Below are 25737 nucleotides of genomic sequence, written 5' to 3'. Positions count from 1 at the left end.
ATTTGAAATTTTGTATTTCAAATGTGTTAGTCGTTTGCTTATTTTCATACTGGGGGAATTCTGTGTTATATATTAGGTAAGACTTATTTTCTGCTTTTGATACATAAACATATATATTTAGTGTGTATTTCAGTGCAATCATTTAACTAATTGCAGTCACATGCTGAATGGTCTGCATATATAGTAAACGCTGTGAGTTTGATCAAATATGTAGATACTTCACCTTAATATTTTATGAAAATATTAAATTGTTTAGAAACCTGAAAACTGAAGTTAACTCTAAGAGGGTTACCCCTTAAAAAGATAGAAAAGATAACTCATGGTTTTACCTATCTAGAATGATAACTATACCAATATAGTATGCCTATCATTAAGGAAAATAATACCTCACAGGAAATTTGTATTTTATTTGGATGTATTTAGTTGAATAGATTAAATTGCTATTGGGAAACTACCAGCCATACAAGGAGGGGGGGCAAGTGGGGAACTAGCCTTGAGTCCTTGCACAATTGCAAGAAGCCTAAGCCTGTCCCCACTCCAAGTTCCATAGACCTTATCTGTTTATTCCCGAGAAAGGGAAATCAGTCTGGGGAGATTCTGATATTAAGGCAGAATACAATAAAGTAGTCAGCTTGAACCCTCAATGTATCAGTCTGATTGCCTGTGCCTAACAATTATTCTCATTCCATTGTTGCTTAACAGACTAAAAAAATTTTTACATTGATTTTGAGGAGACATTTGTATTTGGATATTCAATCCATATTTATTAGAATAAAGCACTATTGTCAGACTTTATAGGTTGATGAAAATTTTCCTGTTTATATGGATTTAAGTCATAAAAAGATTGTTCTGAAATGTTATTTTTGAGTTCAGGCACTTCCACCTCTCTTAAATATCTTTATAGTCTTATCTTAATCATGTAAACATTAAAACATTATTTGTTTTGTCAACGTTAGAACATTGGTTTTATTTTTATCATTTATGTAAAGTACATGGCAGACTTTAAGCACGTGAAGCCTGTTATAAGTTTAAGAGTTCATAAGTTTAAGAGTTCAGAAAAAGATAACCTGATACCAGCTGTGCTCTTTTCTAAAGTTGAAGTGTTATTGTAGTCCACGATTTAGTTCTCTGGTAGATACATGAAAGAGGCTAGAAATTCTCTTTGCATTGTGGAACTAATAGAATTTGGAAGCAAACAAAGAAGAAATAATGATTTAAAATTATCAATTTAAATTTTTCAAAAATCTAAAAATTAAATCTATTTATCACGTGGGCTGCGAATGATTGGCCCCTGGCTGATAAGGGATTCTAGGTTATAGTCCTGCCTTTTTACCACTACGTTACATTACACTGAGTTTCTATTAGCTCCCTATGTTCCAGAGGTATATTCAGCAGGTTCTGACCAGTTCTGGAGAACCGATAGCGGATTTTGAGTAGTTTGGAGAACCGATAAATACCACCTCTGACTGGCCCCACCCCCATCTATTCTCTGCTTCCCAAATCCCAACTGATCAGGAGGAAATGGGGATTTTGCAGTAACCTTCCCCTGGAGTGGGGAGGGAATGGAGATGTTACAGTATCCTTCCCCTGCCACACCCACCAAGCCACGCCCACCAAGTCATGCCCACAGAACCGGTAGTAAAAAAAATTGAATCCCACCACTGCTATGTTCCATCTAAAATAAAATATTACTTCAGATCTGGAAGTTCTCTCCTGGCCCATCCCTATCCTAACAGTTGGGGTGGGGGGACTGTTTCAAGCTCACAACCTACAAAACAAAACAAAACTCCTTTTTTCCTGAATGTCATTTTAACTCTTCTTCCTTTCTGTATTTTTTCAGAAACAGATTTGCCGAAAGCTAATCTCTCTAGCTGAATTATTGTTCCCTACAGTGAAAGCTATAGTTAACTCTGGTTCAAGATTTAAGGAAGAAGGGGATGAATAAAGTAATTTAAAAGGGATATATTTTTCTTTATCTCTAAGACCATTATCCTCTTGTTTTCTATTATAACTTTTTTTCTTAATACTATAATAACTGTGTAATCCTCAACCTATTATCTGTGAAAGTTATACATGTTGAATATATTTAAGGTAAAGAAAACTCTGTTTTGAATCAAGCCTGGCTGGTGGCTACATACCTAAATGTGTCTGTGTTGTTACCTTAGCAACAAAAGGAAACTATTTTCTGTTGGCTTGTTCTGGGTCTTTTTATTTTTCAAATCTTGATCTAGATTACAGTACTGTGATTTTATAGCAGCCTCTTCCAAGTTCTGAAAAGGTCAGCCTGCTTTTTTCCCCCTTGAGATCAACCAAGATCAAATTGGTGATGCCACTTGATGCGATGTGCTTAGCTACAGTTGTATAAAATATATGCACTTTTCATTTGGATATAATGGAGGCAGCTTATATGTTTATGCTGCAGTCTTTATAAGGTCAAATCAGAGTAGGCGTTTCCCCCCCCCCCAAAAAAAAACAACCAGATTTTAAGTATCACATTCTGAAATATTCAGATACTTGAGAGATTTTTGCCCTGCTGTCAGGGATATAACCTGTAGGGAGCACTATCTTCCAATTCTTTTCCTATTCATAATCCCATTGAGTAATTTAAACTAAAAGGCAGGTCAGTGAAGTAATTTCATTTAGGACAACTTTAATTGTGCTATCCCTTTCTCACTAGGAAACTCTTCTAAGAGTTGTCTTATCATCATCATCATAGTATAAACCACAAACTTTCCACTTTGTTTACTTTTTCTATTTGGAAAAGCAGTAGATGGTGAAAATGGAGGGAGGGATTGGTAAAAGGGAGTCGTTTTAATGCATTACCTTTTATACCTAATATTTAAGGTACCAAAAGCCCAATATTCATAGAAATAAAGATTCAAGAGTTTTAATATCATTCAGCAGGAATAGAATTCTATGTATGCTGTCAACAGGTGAAGGAGAATTGGACTTAAATTAACATATATTATACCCTTCCCAGATCTGAGCTTCAACTTATAGAATTGTCAGCAATGATCATGCTGGTTAAGAATCTCTTGTTAGGAAAGGCTGATAACATACCTTGGGAACAAACCTTTAAGCCTTGGTTTCAAGAAAATAATATCTAGGAAAGCTGAATTGCTATAATTATATACTGTACAAAGATTTATGAAGTGAAAATTCACTGTATCTCACAGAAGAAACATATATTTTATAAAAAAGAAGTCATAATTAAATATCGTAAAGTTTTTAAAAAGCTAAAAATTCTCAGCTTGAACTATTTACTAACTTATTAGCTAAATATATTATCCATGCAACTCTCTTTCATTTCGCTACTTTCTCATTTATCATTCTGCTCCTCCATTTTGAATTTGGTCTTCTATATTCTAAAGTATTCATACTTTTTATTTCAAATAAAGAATTTAATATTTGAGAATAGTCTAATGCAATTTTATATTTGGTGCAGTCTATTCCCAAAGGAGCAATGGATTTTTTTTCTTATTTAAAGTTTATCCTTTAATACAATTTGTAAGCTATAATCTAGATTTGTTGCTCTGTTTGAGATGATTTGGTGATCTAGAGTAGTTCTGTTTAACTTAGTTGCCATGTTCTTGATTCTCTGGTTAGGATGTTTGTTGGCATGTATCTTTGCAAAGATAGTGGAGTGATCTAAGACTATGATGACTAGATAAAACTAGGTAAGGAAAACTTCCTGAAAGCTATTCAGGATTTTTCTAGCTTGTTTGAAATGGACTTTGAGTGAATCTGTGGAATTTGAAGTGGCCCAAGCAATAGATATTATTTCTAAGCAGTTTCCCTTTCCCATTCATTGAGTTAAACCAGACCTGTTTTAATGGGGGAACTGAGAGCAGTAACATAGAAAGAATGGTAGCTTGGATGTACACCAGGGAAATCTTATATTGAATTGGATCAAGCCTAAACTAAAGCCCATTTGGAGCATTGTAATGAAGGCAACAAAGAAGGCTTCTGATTCCTTTGCACCTGCATAGAATGTGCATGTGTTGCATCCTCCAAGGAGTGTATTTGCACAATTAGGTTTCATGTACCAGCTACAACCATTCCTGAGTCAGTCAACCTGGCAACAGTTAAATCTCAGGGGTCTCTAATTCTTTAATAGTGGTCTGGAAATTTTACTTGATGCAAAATGCAGTAGCCAATCTGCTAACAAAGGCAAATTAATGCCCAAGTTGAAAGAGTTGCATTGGTTGCTGATTGTTTTTCAGGCTCAATTTAAGATGAAGGATTTGACTTCTAAAGCCGTAAACAGTTTAGAGCTTGACAATTTGAGATATCTGCTTAGTTACTAAATTAGAAGGCAAGACCTGCTTAAAGAAACTCTTATTTTCTGAGGTCTGCTTCCCAAACAGATATATAAAAGGGTCTTCTCTTTCATTTTTTTTGCTCCTGAGTTATGCAATGTGCACTTTAAAAGCTGTCCTTAGCCCCCTTTTTTCATTTTAGGAAAGTGATTAAGATCTTCCCCTTTTGTTGGGTTTTTCCAGTATGATTAATTAGTACTTTAATTGCTTTTCTCACATTTAAAAGAATATTTAGTAACCTTGATTTTCCTCAGGGCAGAAAGATGAATATATATAATTCGTTAATTACATTGCTTTATAGCTTTTCTGTTTGGAAAAGTATTTAAAGCCATTAAACTTACACAAACAATGTAAAGATAATAAGATGGCTGTGTCAAATGAATGAGAAGATAGTAGCAAAAGAAATAGTCATGTTGGATGCAATTCTAAAACATCAGCATTGACAAAATTACCATCAGTTTATTACAAAAGGCAGTTTTGTTTGGAAAGCTTACATCCTGCAACAACACCTTTACCACCATCAAAAAACAATATCTCTCTATCTCTGGTCTTTGGAAAGGCCTTGATAGGCGTATATAAATGTCAAATCCAGTCCAAACATCTGTATGAGTGTGCTATGACCCATAATGTTAATAATTACAGGTAATCCTTGAGTTATGAATGTAATGGAGTCTGCCAAATTACATTCATAACCTGAGGATTCATTAATTGGAACTTGTTAAATAAACAAACACTATTCCTTTTTAACTGTTGTGGCCACAGTCACCTTCCCGCTCACCAGACCTCCCGCCTGGATTTCAGCAATTGAGCCACCATGGAGCTGGAGAGCTTAGTTCGGTGTTTTTCAACCACTGTGCCGCGGCACACTAGTGTGCCGTGACATAGTGTAAGGTGTGCCGTGGGAAAATTACTTTATATATAGTCAATATAGGCACAGAGTTAAATTTTTTTAACATTTTCTAATGGTGGTGTGCCTTGTGATTTTTTTCATGAAAAAAGTGTGCCTTTGCACAAAAAAGGTTGAAAAACACTGGCTTAGTTCACTAGCCTCCCTGTGCCCCTTGCTTTGCCTTGCATCTGGAAAGCGAGGGGCACAGGCCAGGTGGCACTCCAAGCTCTCCAGCTCCACTGCAGCGCAATTGCTGAAATCCAGATGGGAAGCAGGAAGGCATCTTCAGGCTGCAAAGGTTGCCCTGAGACAAATACTCCTTGTCTACTGGACCCAATGGCCTTGTATTTTCCACTTTCTGGCCTCAGAGTAATGGATGAGACCTTGGAATGATACAAAGAGCTTTGTTGATTAGGAATTCATCCCCTTTGTGAATCAGCAAGGACAATTATACTTCTGCAGAATAAAATTGCCTGCAGAATAAAATTACCTTCCTTAAATATGTTTTTGTGTTTCAAAATTCATATGTTTATTATGTTTCTTTAGTCTGAAAGTTTAATAATATAATGCTGGTTAGCATTTAGCATTAAATAAATGAAATGAAATCAGTGTTGTCTCCTTGGTTTGGCTTGTATTTCCTGCAAATCACTATGTAAAAAGGAATCAGCATAGTAGTCACAGTGTATGAGTACAGTGGGAGACTTTATGAATTATTAGCCTTTGGTATACTTTTAGTATTTTCCTTGTTTTCTTTTCTATCAGAAAGCAGTCATATCTACAGTACATGATTGGATTGGATTGGATTTATTATATTTATATGCCGCCCTTTTCCCTGAAGGGGGCTCAGGGTGGCACACAATTCAGTCAGGGAAGGGGGTACAGACAGGGGGGATAAAAAGACGAACATAACAATACAAAATTTAAAAACACACAACAACCATACCATTCGAGAAGGGGGGCAAAAGCTCTTTAGCCCCAGGCTTGTCGGAACAGCCAGGTTTTAAGGGCTTTGCGGAAGGCCTGGAGGGTGGTGAGGGTTCGAATCTCCACGGGGAGCTCGTTCCAGAGGGTCGGAGCAGCCACAGAGAAGGCTCTCCTCTGGGTAGTTGCCAGTCGGCATTGGCCGGCGGATGGAATTCGGAGGAGGCCTAATCTGTGGGATCTCATCGGTCTATGGGAGGTAATTGGCAGCAGGCGGTCTATCAAGTACCCAGTGACAGTAAGTGTCTTTCCAAAAATCAACAACCCTGGAAGAAAGTATTGTACTTCATCTATAAATATATAGTACTTAATATGATCAGTCACGCCAGGGTTCAGAAGGCCTAGAGATGATTTTGTCATTCTGACTTGCTTGTATAGAATAAACCGAAACCTCAATTTAATGAAGGTAGAAACTTTATCTTGGCTTATTTGTTTCTCTTGTATGAAAGATAAGGTGAATTTGGGGCTAAGATATTATATTCATAAGTGCAATGTATTGCCTACACTGCATATGAACCAGATTCCATTACAACTTACTATCAGTGGATCGGCTTGTTAAGATTTTATAAGTCACTACAGATGTCATTATGAAAGAGGCATGAGACCATGAGGCTTTGCCAAGTGTCAAGCAGTGGCCAGGTGCCAGACAATGGGCTCTTTGAAGATCCAAGGACAATGAACACACCAGTAGGAAAGGAAATTTTATTAATAACTTAAGCAGCCAGATGTAAACAAAAACATAAAAGCATAATATACCAAGCAAGATGCTCTCATTTCAGCTGTTGGGAGTCCCCCCCAGTGACAACAGCAGAGAGACCCCAATGGCCAAGTCCCCCCCCCCCCCAGCACTGAGTATTCAAGGCTTAAAGCACAATTTCAGGGTTTTTATTAAAACTTGGCAGCACGGTTTCATGGCACTGCTTCTATGATCAGGAGATTGCAAGTTTAGACCTTGACTGAATAGTGCATAACTCTGGGATGGGGATGAAAGGCTGAGAATTATCTAGATAAGCTGGTGCTTTGCAGCTGTGTGAAGATTTCCCCCACCTTGCCAGCAAGAGTAAAAAAAAAAAAAAACCAAGCAGATTAAACATATCTCAGAACGAACCCTAAATTTATAATGTTTTCTAAATATGAAGGAGAAATCAAAATACATCACTAAACTCCTCAAAAATACAATAGTCTTTCACAGAGCCACTACATGTGATTGCTCTATTAGTAAGTATTTGCTATATCATGGAACATCTGTTAAATAAAAGAGTGAAAGGAATAATGCTATACAATAATAAAAGGAAATTTGCCTACTTAAAGGAAGAAATGTAAATATTGCTCTAAAGATTAATGTAGTTTTTAAAAGTAATATAACTAATGTAGGAATGAAAAATATATTTTTGCAGAGATCCTCACGATAACACATTATCTCTTCTTTCCTGTGTTAAATTCTGTGCCATATCTTGGGAGCCCTGCTTCGTTCTTATGGCATTCACAATGAATAAAAGGGGTTTTTAAATACACATTTCCCCCTTTTTACTTTAAGTGAAATAAACTGAAGAGCTATGGGGAGATTAGAGTGATCTCTAATTCAATATCGCTACTCTTATTACAGTATTCCAAGTCCTATTATGCTTCTTCATCATGGAGAAGGTATTCCTGAGGGGTCTATGAACTCCTGTCACCAATTTGCCATCGCCAACTCGCCCCTGCCATCTTGCCATGGGACACCTCACCCTGGCGAACTCATGGTGGCGACAACTCGCTGTAAGCTTGGGCCTTCCAAAACCAGCCCCGCTTAAGGGAAGCAAAAGTTCCTGTCAGCCCGCACTCCTTCTCCAAAGGCTTCCTCTCCTCACTTTCAAGGCCCTTCTCACAAAAGGTGGGCTAAGGGGAAGTCATTGTTCAACACACACACACACACACATATACACACACAGACACTTCCAAGGTTTTAGTCTGATAAGCTGCCAATCGTTCCCAGCCTAGGGGTGAGAGGGACCTCTTCTTTAGCATAGTGTGCTGGACCTGATGGCTTCCAGGCAGAAAAAGGGGCAAGCAGGGACGGGTTTTCCCCAGAGCGAATTGGTCGGGGCATGATGTTCCATGGCAATGTGGTGGGAGAGAGTTGTCCCATTCAGATTCCTGGCAGGGAAGAATGAAAAACACTGGGAATGGTCACTTAGAATATATATAGGTAGTCATTGACTTACAACCATATTTGAGCCTGGAATTACAGTTGTCAATCATACTGGACATTAAGTGGGTCACCTTATAACCACGCCTGGTTTTACTGCCTTTTTTTGTGGTGATCGTTAAGCAAATCACTAGGGTTATTTGCGAACATAACACCCATTACAGGAATCTGTTGTCTGCAATAGGCATTTTCTGCATATTTTAATATGATTATTGTCCTATTTTATGCTCTAATCATTGATGCGAAAAAAGAGGAATTCAATGAGTTCTGTGGTCAGCCTCAAATGAACAAAACATGCAGGCAAAATGTACTGCTTGTGGCTAGAGACTGGAATAGCAAAAGTAGAAATAGTAAAGAGAAAAGTGTAGTTGGATCAATATAGTCTTGGAAACAGAAATTAAGCAGGAAAACAACAATTGCTGTCAGTCCAATGATTTCTTCATTGTTAACACAATCTTCAAGTAACCAAAATGACAGCTATATATGCATATGGACATTATCAGATGGAGCACACAGAAATCAAATTGACTACCTTACTAGTTCAAGGAGATGGAAGAGTTCAGTTATACCAGCAAAGATGTAACTAACAATGGCTCAGCTCACAAATGGCTCACATGCAATTTCCAAGTCAAGCTTGGAAATTCAGGGCTGCCCCTGAAAAGTGTTCGGAGACTACAATTAGTCCAGAATGCAGCCGCGCGAGCGATATTAGGTGTACCACGATACACCCACGTTACACCTATCCTCCGCGAGCTGCACTGGCTCCCTATCGGTCTCCGAACACGATTCAAGGTGCTGGTTATTACCTTTAAAGCCCTACATGGCCTAGGACCTGGATACCTGCGGGACCACCTACTCCCAATGGCCGATAAGATCGCACAGGGTGGGCCTTCTCCAGGTGCTGTCAGTCAGACTATGTCGGCTGGCAGCGCCCCGGGGGAGGGCCTTCTCTGTAGCTGCTCCGACCCTATGGAATGAACTACCCCCAGAGATCCGGACCCTACCCACCCTCATGGCCTTCCGAAAGGCTATCAAAACCTGGCTATTCCGGCAGGCCTGGGGCTATTGACCTCATGACTGAGGTCCAACACCGACCAGATTGGGTGCATGATGTGTTTTAATTTGTTTCCTCTGTTTTTTTTTCATTCTTTTTTAAAAATTCATTCTCTGTAAGCCGCCCGGAGTCCTTCGGGATTGGGCGGCCTATAAGTCTATTAAATACAAATATTAAATACAAATACAATGTTGAAGAAAAGCCAACCGGTTTCCATCAGGATCACTTTGAAGTCTTGAACCTTATTTAGGAATGATGAAATCAAATCAAAGGAGTTAAGGATGAATGAGGAAAGAGAATGCTAAATATAAAATAACAGAAGAAAGCAGATCAGATTTTAAAACAAAAGATATAAATTGCCAAGAAGAGAAGCCAAAACCAAGAAAAGCAATGATTTCAAAGAATTTTGAAGAACAGTTAAGAGAGGCAAAAAATGATATTATGACATCAGTAAAGATACTGAAAATGGAAATAGGTACAGAAAAACAAGGATCTCTGAATTCAGAAGGAAGTTCCTATCTCAAATTGGTATGCTGTATGATGCCAATGGATAGATAGTGACTTTCATGGCAAATCAAATAAAGATGGAAGGAGCCCATTGAAATATTGCATTGCAGAAATGTCAACGTTCAAGACATCTCAAAATATATTACCTATTTACAAGAATTTATAGTCCTAGGATATGAAGCTAGATAAGCTTTCCCCATAATTCCCAAATAGGAAGGTTATAGAAATATCTACAGCCACATGAAAAACACAAAAAGAAGAATCAGTACAGAAATATGCAAACCACAGAAGGATCAATAAAGGTTCTAACCAAACTACATCAGCAAATCTGGAGAAAAACATAATGGCTAACAGAATAGAAGAAATTAATCTACATGCAAATTCCAAGGAAAGGAGAATTAATACAGTGTGCAAACAATCATACAACATCCTTGATTTCACACACTGGAAAAATAATGCTTAGGATCAGCCAACACAGATTAGAGCCATACCTGGAAAGAGAGATGCCAGATGTTCCAGTTTGGTTTTTAAAAAGACCAAAAACAATAGAGTTTAGTGCTGATGTGTGTGTGATAAGCAAGAAAGTCAAAGTACGAAAGCATGATATTCACAAATTATAGAAAAGCATTTGATTGTATCAACCATGGAATATTTTTAGGAGAAATGGGATTCTTGGAACATTATCTTTGTGTGAAACCTATACACAGGACAATTATTTGCAATCTGGAGAGAACAATGAGAAACACACTGGCTCCAGGTCAGCAAAAAAATTGATACCAGGCCTGCATATTTGTAAAGTGGAAAGGGCTACATCAATAAATTAAAAATAAACTTGAGTCACAAAAGGATACCTGGCATACAGCTGTTTGGTGGCTAGCAAAAAGGAAGGAACACTGAAGCTGGAACACGGAGGTATTGGAAGGGCTTGGCATCAGAGGTGATATTCAGCAAGTTCTGACCAGTTCTGGAGAACCGCTAGCGGAAATTTTGAGTAGTTTGGAGAACCAATAAATACCACTTCTGACTGGCCTTTCCCCATCTATTGTCTGCCTCTCGAGTCCCAGCTGATTAGGAGAAAATGAAGATTCTGCAGTTACTTTTCCTGGAGTGGAGAGGAAATGGAAATTTTACAGTATCCTTCCCCTGCCATGCCCACCAAGCCATGGCCACAGAACTCGTAGTAAAAAAAAATTGAATCCCACCACTGCTTGGCATGTGTCTTTTCGGGTGGTGTGGTGGTGGATTCTTCTTGGTGGCAGCATTGTTTGGTGGACCTCAATTTATTGAGCCTTTTAAAAAATGCCAGCAGTTTGTCGAGGCCTGCTATACATGTTCTCCTTATTATTCAAACCATATGCAAAAAAATATATTGAGGTATGCGGAATTGGAAGAAGATTAGTGTGGCTTTAAGATTGGAAGAAGAAACATCAATAATCTTTGGTAGTCTGATATCTGGAAATTTCAGCAATTAAACTCAAAGGAGCACTATGAAAAATCCAGTCCTCATTGCATTTCAGGTGCCTGGCACCTGGCATGGATATACAAAGGTTACTGCATCCTGTGGTCTTGTGATTCCTACTAGTGATCTTCACAGCAACTTCCAACAAACAAAGTCATTGGGGAAGCTGGCAGGAAGTCACAAGTCACAGACCCATGACATGCTTAACAACCTGCCATGATTTGCGAAACAAACACAGACAGAACTGATGTTGTAAGTTAGTGCGCAGTCACGTGACATGCTTAACAACTGCTCTGCTTAGTGACAAAGTTGCCAAACCTTATCTCAGTTAATAAGTGAGGGCTACCTGTATTGGTTAGTTCCAGGGGTGGGTTGCTGCTGGCATTACTTCAGTTTGCTGCATGCAGTTGCCTGTAAATTGTTCTGTGCATGCGCAGAACATTAAAAAAGAACTAAAAAACATGCCAGCAATGGCATGGGTGACTGGGGAACTGATTCGGGGTGTGGCCAGCTTGCCGTCCCTACTGGTTCAGCGACTCGGTCCCAGTTTCCACTACCGGTTCACCTGAATCGGTGTGAACCGGTAGCAACCCACCTCTGGTTAGTTCATATATAACAGTAAAACTAAATTCTCTGGATTATTGTAAAGAAACCAGGCTAATAATAAAGGCTATTTAGTCATTTGTACTCTGCTCCTACCTCCTACCTTGGTTAAGTAAGATCCTTCTCCATTGGGGAAAGTGCTGGTCATCTGAAAATGGAATCCTTGCAGTTCTCCCAAATGAGGACTTAATAGTGTTGTGGGTGTAGTGGCCACTTTATGATTGCCCCTCCTCTGTAGAAATGCAGGCCAGGCAACCTTATGGCTGTTTTCAAGGACACGTCTGATGCAGCTGTTCCTTCTTCCAGGCACCCCTTCTATTAGATATAATTCACATATCTAATACTTAATTGCTTGCCTTATATGCTTGGTCTGCATTGCATTACTTGTGATTTATTACCTAATTGATTCTGTACAAGATTTGTATGCTAATTTTCCCCAATGCAATCAATTGAACACGAGAGTTAAATAAAATAAAGTCTTTTTGGGGAAATTGGAACTGTGTGTCGGTGGATACTTTTATGAAGTAAAATTAGACAGCAGGATAGAGTAATACTGCTGCAGCATTAAAGAACATGGGCAGAGTTTAAACATATCTAGTTAGCTTGTAAATGTTACCGGAGACCTTCATAATATATAGTTACTTAATATTGCAGAGTAATTCAGCACCAATATACCCAATTTAAAATGTGATTTACTCTTCAGAAAATGCACATAATAAAATGTGTATTTTTATTGTTTGTCTGCATCCATAGTGATTAAAGCAGTTTGTAGGCTTTATTTTCCATCCACTTCCTAGTTATGTCTAGCATGGAATTTGCCCTTTCCACAATTGCTACCACTAAGTCAACATCTTCATTGAGTTATCTAATATGATCCCTTTTCCCTTAATCACTGACATTTCAGACCCCATCGGAATATGTGTGAAATTAGCATTACTTGCCACAGATATTCATAGCTTTATTCTTATTTCAACTGAGCTGCATTTGTCATTTGATCATTTTACCCAGTGCAAAGATATGCTTTTGAGACACATAATTTCATGATAGGTTGGTATCATCTGTAAACTTTGTTACTGTGTAGTCTCTCAGGTCCTGGCATATATCGTGTTACTCAATTTGTTTTAGTAGTTTCAGTACCCTCCCAGAGATAGTCGATGCAAGCTTAAGCATCTGTCCTATATCTGCTGTAAGAATTGCAGGTGCAAATAATTAATTTAGTTTCTTTGCCATATCCATATCATCTTTGAATGTCCTTAAAATGTGTATATTAAATAGAACAAATGAACATAAAAATATATGTATCTCTGTTTTAGATCACTATGTATCATAAAACAAGAGTCTAGCTTATTCCCAATTGTCTTTTCAGTTAGGAAATGGGTTATGAATCTTCACTATTTATATTTAGAATATACGGCTCATGGAATTTATGTTAAAGCTATGTTTTATTTTATACTAGCATTTCTGTAGCATTATATTTCAAACCAGAACTAATTTGATCCTGTGATTAAGCTAGAAACCAGGAGTCTGTGAGTTCTAGTCCTGAGTTAGGCTGGGTGACTTTGAGCAAAGGGCTTCTCAGCCCAACTTACCTCACAAGGTAGTTGTTGTGCAGAAAATCGGAGAGGAAGAAGTATTAGTTTCGATTGCAACCTTGAGTTGTTTATAAAAATAATAAAGATAGGTGAGATAAAAATAAATAGCATAGTGACATACATAAAAACAAAAACAAAATATTACAAATAACTACTCATACGCATTTTAATAGCATTGATTAATATCAATAGTAAAACAAGAAACAATGGGTGGAAACTAATCAAGGAGAGAACCAACTTAGAACTGAGGAGAAATCTCCTGACAGTTAGAACAATTAAACAGTGGAACAACTTGCCTCATAAGTTGTGAGTGCTCCAACACTGGAAGTTTTTAAGAAGATGTTGGATAACCATTTGTCTGAAGTGGTGTAGGGTGTAGGCACAATCCCCCCTAAGCAGGGAGTTGGACTAGAAGACCTTCAAGTTCCCTTCCAACTCTGTTATTCTATTCTAAAATGGCTAGATGAAACACCTAACAATCCTGAAGGCTCTCTTCCAGGGCCTGTTTTTACTTCTTAATAGAAATTCATTAGGTGAAATGTAGTCATTGTATATGAGGCCAAGCCGTTCTATAAAAATAGCAGCATTGGCAGGAAGGACCTGTCATGGGATGCTTGCAGAAGGATTCCTTTGGAGATGAGACCTTCAGGGCTTCTCTCTCATATCTAAGTAGATGAAAATAGCATTCCAAGCTCACAATTTGCAAATCCTCTTGGACTCACAGCATCTGCTGGAACAATAGTAGTGCTTATGGCTAGGAGAATCTTTGCTTAATTACATCTTATGTGCCAGCCAGTTACAACCATTTTTGGATCAGGAAGTGTTTTATATGGTCACTTGCAGTGGTTGGTTCTGGATCCCATTGCAACCGGTACGGCGCAACGGGGCCCGGCGTCCACCACATGAACCCACGCAGCACACAAGCGCAGAGCGAGCATGCGTCCTTACCTTCTGCGACCCTCTGCGATGCTCCAGCTGCTTGGTGGAGCATCACGCAGGTGCTGTATGCTCCGTGCGTGAAAGTGCCGAAGAGCTCAAATACTGGTAAGGAGGGCGGGCAAGGGGGCCCTCTGGTACCGGCAGGCACCAGTACGCCCATAGCAGGGCGTACCGGTCGTAATCCATCACTGGTCACTTGTCATTTGAAGTCTGAACTATGACAACTTGTTCTACATAGGACTAAGCCACAAAGACATAACTTTACAGGTGGGTATTTGGGACTGCAATCATTATGTGGCATATTTAGTAGAGGTCTATTTCATTAGTCCTGATAGTCTTGATGCATTAATTGATCTAAGCTATTTAGAATCTTCTTGAATTGAGTGGCACAAAAGGCACAATGAATAATATAAATAAATAAAATTATATCAACTAATATATCCTTTTCTTTTCAGTTACAACCAGAACAACTGGACTGTGGTGCAGCTCATCTTCAACATCCATTATCAATTTTGCATCCAATCAAGGCTAAACCAGTGTTTACTTCACCAGGCCTTACATCGGTGGCCGTCTCCAGTATCAATAATTACACAGTTGTATTTTTAGGAACAGCAAATGGAAGACTGCTTAAGGTAAAATGAACTGGATACCAAAAAGGTTATGGGTGCTTTTGCAATTAACAATGGAGTATCTTTTTGATTGTGAACCTCCTGTTCCTAAATGCCATGTTGATGGGTTTAGCTCATGCTAAGCCATTGTAGCTTGTAAACCATACCATAGTATGAATGAACCAAGCCAACTGTGAATTATTCAGCAAATTATTATTTGATTTATGTTCAAAATGACTAACTTTCTTCATTAATCAGTTTTCTAATGAGGCATTTATTTTCCATACTAATTATTCTTTCTTATCTCCCATCTCCTAAGGATTTTATGAACTCTGTTCAGTGATATTTGCATGTTCTTAATATTTATGTGGAAGAAACTTCAAGCCTTATGTAGTATTGATAAATTTTCTGAACAGCCTGTGAATACGTATAAAAATCACAATTTTGAGAAATCCTCTAAACAGCATATTTTACTCTAGATCAATTTTAAAAAATAGAATATCTTTTAACAACAAAAGTAAATGAACTTTACAGAAATTTTAGTTCCTATAATAGGTGTAGCTGTGTCTGTCCATACAAGAAAGCAGACTGCCTAAGGCATCTTTTTGTACTTGGCAAATGAAGATTCTGTCTACATTGCAAAGAGCCTCAATTCTTTTTTTAACTCTAGCAAAATCTTATTATCTATTTCTTAGCTTGACATTGCATCCCAGGCAGTCAAGACTAGTGGTGAGCCTGCAGCCTGCACTTCCTAATCATACCTACGTGATAATTAATTGGAGAGAACATATTTCCCACTGTAGTTAGATTATACTACAATTCCTATCCTCTAGATCAGGGATGTCAAACTGGTGGCCTGCGGGCCGGGTGCTTCATGCGCAGGCCATGCCCACCCCAGCTCCACGAATAGGGAAAATGTTATAAATGTCATGTGACAGCAATGTGATGCCATGAGTTTGGCACACATGCTCTAGATAACTCAGTTGTATTCATCTATCTTTCCTTAATAGGAAATTTGGTCCATCATACATCCCTGGGATATAATAAGTGCTATTGTAGATAATAGTTTCAGAGAGCCAAATAATAATTCTGTTCTCCAGTGTTCAAATATGTTTAAGAAGTACAGAATAGCAGAGTTGGGAGGGGCCTTGGAGGTCTTCTAATTTAACCCCCTGCTCAATTAGGAAATCATTCTGGATAAATGGCTGTCCAGTCTCTTGTTAAAAACCTCCAGTGATACAGCACCCACAACTTCTGGAGGCAAGCTGTTCCACTGATTAATTGTTCTCACTTTCAGGCAATTTCTCCTTAGTTCCAGATGGAATCACTCCTTGGTAAGCTTCCATCCATTACTTCTTATCCTGCCCTTAGAATAGGCCAACTCCTTCTTCTCTGTAACAGCCCCTCAGATTTGAAAGACTGTGATATTGCCACCCCTAGCCCTTCTATTCATTAGATTAGATGTAACCAAAGGGCAAAGTTATGCTGATGCAGCATATTTGATTACAATCCTGTTGATAAAATTAAAGAATTCTTGTTTGGGAAATGCAAGTCTGGCCTGGCATATTAATCCAAGATTCTCTTAACTCAAAACAGAAAAATTAATCACTCATCAAATTGATCATCACACAGGCTTTCTTTCTTCAATAAAGAAGGAATTAGTTGCTCCTTTAAGTTGCGTATGGTTATACAATGTCTTCTAATTCTTAACTTTTAATCAGCAGTTGAGGCTGGAGTGTAATCAAGATGTTATTTAATATATTGTAGGAATAAATGCTTGCACTTAAGATGTTATTGCACAGCTTTTAGTTATTAACAATGCCTATTTATACATTTTTCCTCTCTTGATTGGTACTTGTGAAAAACACAGGCTCCCCCTCACTTACAGTGGTCAATGCCTCATTGGTTATAGTAATTGCTGAACTGAAGAGTGTGCAATATGCCTGTTTTATCCATGTTGGAACAATACATTGGAGACCAAAATTTAAGGCACCATTACGGTCTCTACCCCAGCAACAGCCAGCAGCTGCCATAACTTCACTGTATGCTGTTTGCTGAGGAAAGAGTTCTGTGTCAGCCAATTGCTGCTTACACCTATGCCTGCTAAATAGATGCCACCCTCTCATGGAAAGACATAACTAAAAACTGGTTTATATCAATCTGAAGATAACAACACATAATGTAGAATATTAGATCAGAGTAGGAAGAGAAAAGAAGGGAATCTGATTTCTTTCCTGCTTTGAAAATGTTCCAAGCAGGTAGAAGAGATAGCTGAGGTTCTCTCTCTCTCTGATTTGATATTTGCCCAGAGGCCCAGTTTACACAACTGAAGTGCTAGGTAACTGGCCTCAGAGTCAGCTGCACAATCAATGAATGTGAACTACATTCCTCACCCAGCTTATATTCACACAGCAATAACAGCTCTGTTTCCATTATCATATCAGAAATGGCAGCCTTATCTGCTGAACCTCCATTAGAAAAAGATTTCTAGCTCTTTTGTTCCTAGGATAATTTGTTGAGATAGCTATAATCTAATTGTACTCCACAGCTGCACAACCAGAAGCCTTTTTACCTTGGGGGCTCCTTCTTATTTGGCACGGAATAGGGATTATTTGAGTGATAATTCAGGTTTCCCATCCAAGACAAGACAGTAAAAGGAGGACAGGCGATGTTCAGCCAGTTCCTAAGCAGCAATTATAATTTCCTATCACATAGGCAATTAATATGGTCCAGTAAATGATAAAGTACACCAGACGAAGGCATATCACAAGGGCCATTATCGGTGGCACATTCAAGAGAGTCATTAACAGAACAAAAGTAAATGTGAAGGAGCAACACTTCCAGCGTTTCATAAAATATATTGCAAATTAAAACCATAAGACAAACCAAGGCATATCTCTGAAATATAGTTTTGTTAAACCTTGATTAGCTTAAATAATGCATGACTGACTAATTCCAGTCTAAAAACAACACTGGAAATTTTTTTGGGCTTTTAAAAACAAAATTACTTTAATATACTGTATACAGTAGAAGATAAAAAAAATTAAAAAGGAAGAAGAAAGGAAATAAGAAAGAATATGTTTGGGTATGTGTATTTAATTAAGATATTCAGGTTTGATCATACCAAATAATACTGATCAGTCTTTCCATGATGTCCAGAAAGACCCACTTCATAAGCAGAAAAGGAACATATGTGATCAGCTTGCTATTACATTAGTGTCTTTTCCTATGCCTCACACTTAATAAATCCATGAATATAGTTCTACATATATTCATAAGTTTCTGATAGTTGTTATATAATTCCCAGTTAGATTTACAGTTTAAAATTGTATTCTCTTCTTAAAGCCACATTAGCAAATCAATGGACATTAAATCAAAAAGAAAAATATTGAATCAAGGCTGTATCATGTGGATAGCTGTTCCCTTGATCACTCTACAGCAGCATAATATGTAACTGTTATTAAACATTGTGAGGTGTCCAGTAAGCATGAACAAAATTAAAATGATCTTAACCTCATGAGAAAACAATATACTTCAAGATGCTTAACCATTGATTTGCTAACATGGGTTATTCCAACTCTTTAAGCCAGGGTTCTTGCAAATAATTGCTCTATGACTTAGCAATGTTCTTTAATTGCATATTAATTTTTTTTTAGATTTTTAGAATAACCCCGCACATATTTCAATCTTGATAGCAATTCAAGAATTTTATATGCTTCTAATGGATGGTTTAGTTTACAATAGCCACAATTTTCTTACTTCGTGCTCCTGTGTTATCAAGTTAAAGATGAAAGGAATTTTTCATGTAAAACTTTTCAAGATTCCATAGTTCTTGCTACTGTTTTCTTAACATCTTTTATTAGGCTCATTTTCTTTCTTGTCTTTTTCCTCAAAATTTATGACATTGGAGGTTATATAAAATGTTCCCTTTTTTACAGATTAATCTGAACAGTTCCATGGAGGTCATAAGCAGGGAGTCAATTATGGTGGCTTACAGTGAACCTGTCCATCCTATTATGCAGTTTGATCCATCTGATTCCAGTTACTTGTATTTAATGACTTCTCATCAGGTAAGTTTATTTCCCAAACCTACCTTTCTATGTAGTTTCAATTTAATCAGTTAGGGGGGTTTCTCCAAACTCTTTCTACACCAAACTTTTCACAACTGCACAGATGATATAGTGGGACAGTATTTCTTATAACATATTATAAATACTTTCAAAATAATTGTTGGTTTTATTGGCTCGTCTTGAAACTTATATTTTTGCATATTTTTGTAACGTATTGTCATTGTTACCAAATTATTGCTCCATCATTCCTCATCACTGATCATACTTTGTACAGATGGTTAAGGACTGTGGGATGCCACATTTTTCTTGCTTGGGTAGGTCATGGAAATGCAGAGATAATTACTGGGCATATTTTGTAAGTTTGTCAGCCTAGCTTTTGAGATCTTATTGGCATGGTGAGACAGGATTTTTATCAAATAAGCCATAATTAGAGGATTCATAGCAAGTCTAAAAAGAAAGAAATCATTATTTAGGAGTCCCTGTGAATCAAAGTATTGAATGTTTCTTATACGCAGATGTAATACACTTTTAATCTGCCCTTGATGGTATATTAGATGGAACAAGATGGGAAAAAAACATTATTATCAATATAGTTAAGATTGATTGTTCACTATGAGATAAAAACAATGTATTCAAAACACAGCAGAGAGCAGATCTTAGAAGAGCATGTTTGTAGTATGGTTGTTGCAAATGGGAAAAGGCTGAAAGTTGACTGATATGTTTCTCTTGTATAATTACCGTATGCTTTCCTACTGTTTGTGTTCACTTACAGTGGTAATAAATGCACTATTGGGAGACTCATAGGGCAGGTTGGGGAAAGGTTCACCTGAGAAAGTCTATGTGGTCACTAAGAGTCAGTACAAATTTAAGGGTACATTACACTGGAGAACAACAACAAAAATTCAAAGGTTTTTCTTTCTTGAAGGAAGATTATGACAGACCCTTTCAAACTAAATGCAAATATAATTTCAGAATGATTTATCATGTAGGATCCTTGGGAAATAGAAATTAACTCTTAGTTATTATAATGTATTTAATCACATAATGTTTCCAACATGCTGCATGAGTTCAACAGGACTAAAAGTGTTTTGCTGTTGATTTTTGTTAGTGCTTAGTACCAAATTCATCTTACTGCATTGTCCAACAATAGTCAGGCAGCATTGATGGACAGTTTCCCTGATACTGTTTTTCTATTGTGACAATATCTTGGTGAAAACTTTCACCATGTTTGTCACTTACTGCATTTAGATTTTTGGGAAAGAAGTCCAAGTGTGAATACAGAAAATAAATCTTCAGTGACGTGTTACACTTCATGGTATTGTACAGTCTCAGAAGTTTGTCAATCAGCTGAATGCAGTTTGGTGCTCTGTCTTCTTCTTCATCTTTATTTCGTCTTATCGTTTTGGGTGTCAAGGGAGATGAAAAGTTCTGGTTCTTGCTCTTTTGATGGCCTCAAACATTATTATTTGATGCTCTTGTAGTTGTCTTTGATGTTGTCTCCCCATCATCTTCTGGATCTTCCTCATATTCTTTGTCCTTCTACTCTTTTTGTATATGCCTTGTATGGTATGGAATCCCAAGACATCCTCTCAAGATGAGCAAACCACTTTATTTGCTGCGTTTGTATGTCGTTTTAAGATTGGTTCTATGCCAATTCTTTCTCTTACGATCTCATTTCTGATTTTTTCTCTTCTGGTCACTCTAGCAGCTTTCCTCAAATATCTCGTCTCCGTGATGAGTAACTTTCATTTATGTTTTATAAGTGTCAGTGTTTGGCACTGGTAATTGTAGGTTTTATAAATGTCAGTGTTTGGCACTGGTAATACAAAGTGAGTAAGAATATGCTTTGTATGAGATGTTTCTTTGTGCTGATCATTAATGCTTAATGCTATAGGAATGGAGTTAGCAGTCCCAATACTTGGTTTGCCTTACTGCATCATATGTTAATCTCTTCGTTCATTTTACCATCTTTGATGAATGTTGTTCCTAGATATTTGAACTTTGATTGTTGTTTTATGCTTGTTTCCCCATTACTATGTTTAAGTTGGTTTCAATTATGTTTAAGTTTAAGTTGGTGCTTTATAGTTGCCAAGAAAATTCTCAATAACATCCTTTAATGCTTTCTAGGCAATTTTCTTGGGCCCCGCTAACAGATCTTTGGGTCGCTTGTCATTGATGATATATCAGATCTTTGGACCAACAAAATGCCTTCCTTAATCTTGGCATCAGCTATTCTTGGAAACATCTGTCTCAAAGAACAAAAAACTTGATCTTTCTTGTTCAGCGCTTTTACAAAATGTTTCTTCAGTCTGAGTTTTATATGAAGCAGAGGCAAAAATATCTTTGTCAGGTCAACAAGTGCTTCATGTGCCAATTATTTTGCCATGTTTTTCTGTCCTAGTACCAACTTATTTTGGAATGGCGTTTCTTTTTAATGTAATGCAACTTCCTTGCACAGCTGTCCTATTTGCATATGTAACAACAATACTTGGCATATCCAAGCAGCAGAGCCACTACTTTTAGTTCTGACAAATATTCCAGTTGCACTTGGTGCGTCAGCAACAGTTCCATGTTTTTGTATCTTTCTTTCATATATGCAGCATAGGCAACAGGTACTGAAACATTAAACATTACCATTGTTTAAATACAAAAGATGTCAACAAAATGGTATGTGACGGATTAAATTACTTGATTAAATTACCAGATTATTCTCAAGATTAGCTGCCCAAAATAGATAGAATACAACCAAGTGTCCAGGAAGCAAAAACTTTATTTTCCAGTGTTATCTATCAATTAATGGATTATTATCTTTACTGTCTAGTTGAAAATAAAATGAATGTGGTATTCCTTGCAAGCTTCAGGGTTCTAACTAATAGTTTTCTGTTTAGTAATTAATCTCTCTGCTGCAATTTCCTAATTAATGAATATTTTCAGTATACAAAACTGATAACTTGCTCCTAAATCATTTATCCCATAACCATTTTTGATCAAAACAGTTTACTGGTAGTCCTTGCTTAACAACTGTAATTGGGACCAGAAAATCCATTGTTAAGTGATGTAATTTTTAAGTGAGACATCACATGACAACTTAATTTCCATCATGGTCATTAATTGCCAGCTTCTCCATTGACTTTGCTTATCAGAAGCTGATTGTAAAGTATACAATCACATGATCAGTCTTCATCATGTGGCCATTGGGATCTGACGACAGTTGTAAGTGCTACACCATTTGAAAAGTTATTTCTTTCAGTGCCTCCATAACCTTAAACAGTTGCTGATAGGCAGTCAATAAGCGAGGCCTACCTAGCTGTACTTAAAAAAACAAAACAAAATAAAGATGATCTTGAATTGAGCTCCTGATAATTACATGGATGTACTATTTAGTTTTCTTGGGAGTAACTTGGGTTGCCAAACTTGGTTTGCCATTACCTTTTTCTGGGTTTTTTTTTCAACTAACCAATAGCTCTAAATTTGGTTTCTGATCCAAGTACTAATCAAATCCAACCTTATTTAGTTTCCAAGCCTATAAAAGCTTGAGCAGGTGTTGCCATCTGCTGAGATATAGTGTAAGCCATATTAATCTATTATTAGCAATAATACTTAACATGGGAACTGTCAAGGGAAGAGGAATGGGTATTCTGTTTGCAATATAATCACAATATGTTCTATGTAAACTACATAAGGCAAGATTAAAATTTAAAATTACAAGATGTAATAATTTGGTGGAAGCTACACAACATTTGTGTCTGCACCCACAGAGCATGCCTTTTGTTGTTAGGAATGACATCTTTAAAATAAAAAAGAAGAAAATTTAATAAATAAAGTATAGGGAAAAACATCTGGTAAAACCTGCCAAGTCCTTTGTAAATATCAAACAAACATTTATTTGTGAAAGGAATCGTATTCCCTGGGTGAAGAATTTCAACTGCCCAGAGATATTGCCAACCTATGTCAGAATGATTTGTCAATCCGGTTTTGTTTATTGGCAGAAATACTTTCTGAGTGCATTCATATAAATGTATGTGGAACTAAGGCCATCAGGGAGCAGTATAATTCTGATTGGGTCAATCTTATTGCAAATACAAAAGGCTTATCTTATATTTGAATATGGTTTAGACAAATAACTGAAGTGACTGATCCAAATGGCAGACTATGGCAGCATTGTATTAAATTCTTCTCAGATCTAACATTTATAAAATAAAGGCATCAAGAGGGTAAACAGTGTTTGAGGTCTATAAAAATCCAAATTTACCCTTAGCAAGAAACATCCATGGGTGTTTTCAAGCCAATTTCCATCTCCACTTTCACTTACCAGTATATCTGCAATGGGTTTTTGTAAAACTAAAAATGCTGTTCTCAAGTATTGGAAGAAATATGCACCAAATATATTACCCATAAAAGAATACACTAGCTTTTCACAAATTCCTAGAAGCAAATTACAGGTACTGGTATTAATCATTTTCTCTTCTTAAACATTTTATAGTATTTTGCATTTTTAGGCAAATTATAGTTATTTATATACCTTTTATTAATCAAATCTTCCTTTTTTACCACTTACTGTGATTCATGCAGCAGAACATAGTTCCACCTGAATAATGAAGCTATATTATTAAAGTGTGTATGCATGGATGTCACTGTTTCTCTCCCCCCCACCCCAATCCCCATCCTGTGTGTGTAGGGTATGAAAAACAATTTCTTTATTTAAAAAGCAAACTGTCATGGAAAGAAAAAAAGAAAAGACAGCAATTTTAAAGAACTTATTAAAAGAAATATAGAATTTCTTTATCAAGTCCTTTTGTTTAATTTTTTTTCCCAAATAGGATGTTAGCATTCTTTTGAAATATACATTTCCCCTTTCTTCCTATCTGGGATAGTCAGAAAATATGGATAATAAAATTTTTGTTAGTTTAAAATAGTTAAAATAACAAAAATAAAAATCATGTTAAATTGTTATACCTATTCCATCTTAGACATGTATGCAAATACTTCAGTCAATGAATTTTTGTTGCAATTATTTGCTAACCCATCCCATCCTCCATATTTTTTAGGCAGCATTAACTATATAGCAGCAAATCTAAGTTCCTTCTGTAAATAAACTAGATATGAATATAAAAAGCGCATGTGTGCATGATTTTAAAACTAGGCAAAAAAAAAAAAACCTATAGGGGAGAGAGAAGTGGCCTGGCCCTAAATCTTTTAAGATTAAAAGAGCAAAAAGACATTCTCTATGACTATTTATCAAATAAAAATAAATAAATAAAACATTCAACCCATTATCCGTGGATGGATGACTAACTAAATTAACTCTGCTGGGGTTCATTTATATGTATGTCTGCTGTATATAATTCAAAGAATATTATGTAAAGCAAAAAATGACAGACTTCTATTATAAGCTCTATAAAGCTGCTCTTTTTGGAGGGAAAAACTCTATTTATAACAATTTAATGATCACTAAATCTGGTAGATGAGCCTTCTACTAGCCAGCATTTCAATTTTCTAAATTTAAGGTTTGAGATCAACTAGCATCTCATCTGTATTGGATCAAAAAGGACAAGTAATCCTGGGTACTATCATATTCTGATGATAGTTGTTTGTAATCTTTTGCTCATCCTGGATAAGTAGACTTAGCAGTAGACTTAGCAGTAGACTTATATACTGCTTCATAGGCCTTTCAGGCCTCTCTAAGCGGTTTACAGAGAGTCAGCATATTGCCCCCAACAATCTGGGTCCTCATTTTACCCACCTCGGAAGGATGGAAGGCTGAGTCAACCCTGAGCCGGTGAGATTTGAACCGCTGACCTGCTGATCTAGCAGTAGCCTGCAGTGCTGCATTTAACCACTGCGCCACCTTGGCTCTAAGTATAAAGTATAAAGTGCTCTGTTGCTGAAGTTAATTAAACAAGAGTCTGCTATTTGATTATTTAAAATTGTTATCTTGATTTTTTTTCTGTTACACAGATTGCTCGTGTGAAAGTAGCTGCTTGTGACCAATACACTAAGTGTACAGACTGCTTGGCTGCAGCTGATGCTTACTGTGGATGGTGTACTTTGGAGACCAGGTGGAATATTTTTTGCACTTTATAACCCTCTGACAATAAGGCATTCTGAACAGATAATGATTACTTAATATTATTGTAAACTTTCACCAGATTCACTGACTTGTACAATAATATAGCAATAGCAATAGCAGTAGCAGTAGACTTATATACCGCTTCATAGGCCTTTCAGGCCTCTCTAAGCGGTTTACAGAGAGTCAGCATATTGCCCCCAACAATCTGGGTCCTCATTTTACCCACCTCGGAAGGATGGAAGGCTGAGTCAACCCTGAGCCGGTGAGATTTGAACCGCTGACCTGCTGATCTAGCAGTAGCCTGCAGTGCTGCATTTAACCACTGCGCCACCTTGGCTCCTAAATAGCTGATGCAGACTTTACACTTATGTGAATATAAATACAATCAAGACATTGTTGGATAAATAGCATTTGAACAATTTTCAGGTTTTTATGAGACTTCACACATAAGCTCAATT

General features: G+C 37.0%; 1 protein-coding gene across 1 annotated transcript in view; it reads left to right on the top strand.

Moving 5' to 3' along the window:
* Positions 1-25737, top strand: part of PLXND1 (plexin D1) — a 169923-nt gene that overhangs the window by 32310 nt on the left and 111876 nt on the right. Inside the window, exons 2-4 of the mRNA XM_087708935.1 lie at positions 14987-15163; positions 19078-19209; positions 25168-25268. Of these exons, the coding sequence (XP_087565061.1) occupies positions 14987-15163; positions 19078-19209; positions 25168-25268 (410 nt within the window). The remainder of the gene's footprint in view (positions 1-14986; positions 15164-19077; positions 19210-25167; positions 25269-25737) is intronic.

This window comes from Thamnophis sirtalis, unplaced genomic scaffold, assembly GCF_051295495.1.
Source record: "Thamnophis sirtalis isolate CommonGarterSnake01/CBP01778 unplaced genomic scaffold, rThaSir2_p1.2 scaffold_3, whole genome shotgun sequence".
NCBI classification, from domain to species: domain Eukaryota; kingdom Metazoa; phylum Chordata; class Lepidosauria; order Squamata; family Natricidae; genus Thamnophis; species Thamnophis sirtalis.
The sequence above is the reverse complement of the archived record's forward strand: the minus strand, read 5'-3'. Positions and strand labels throughout refer to the sequence as shown.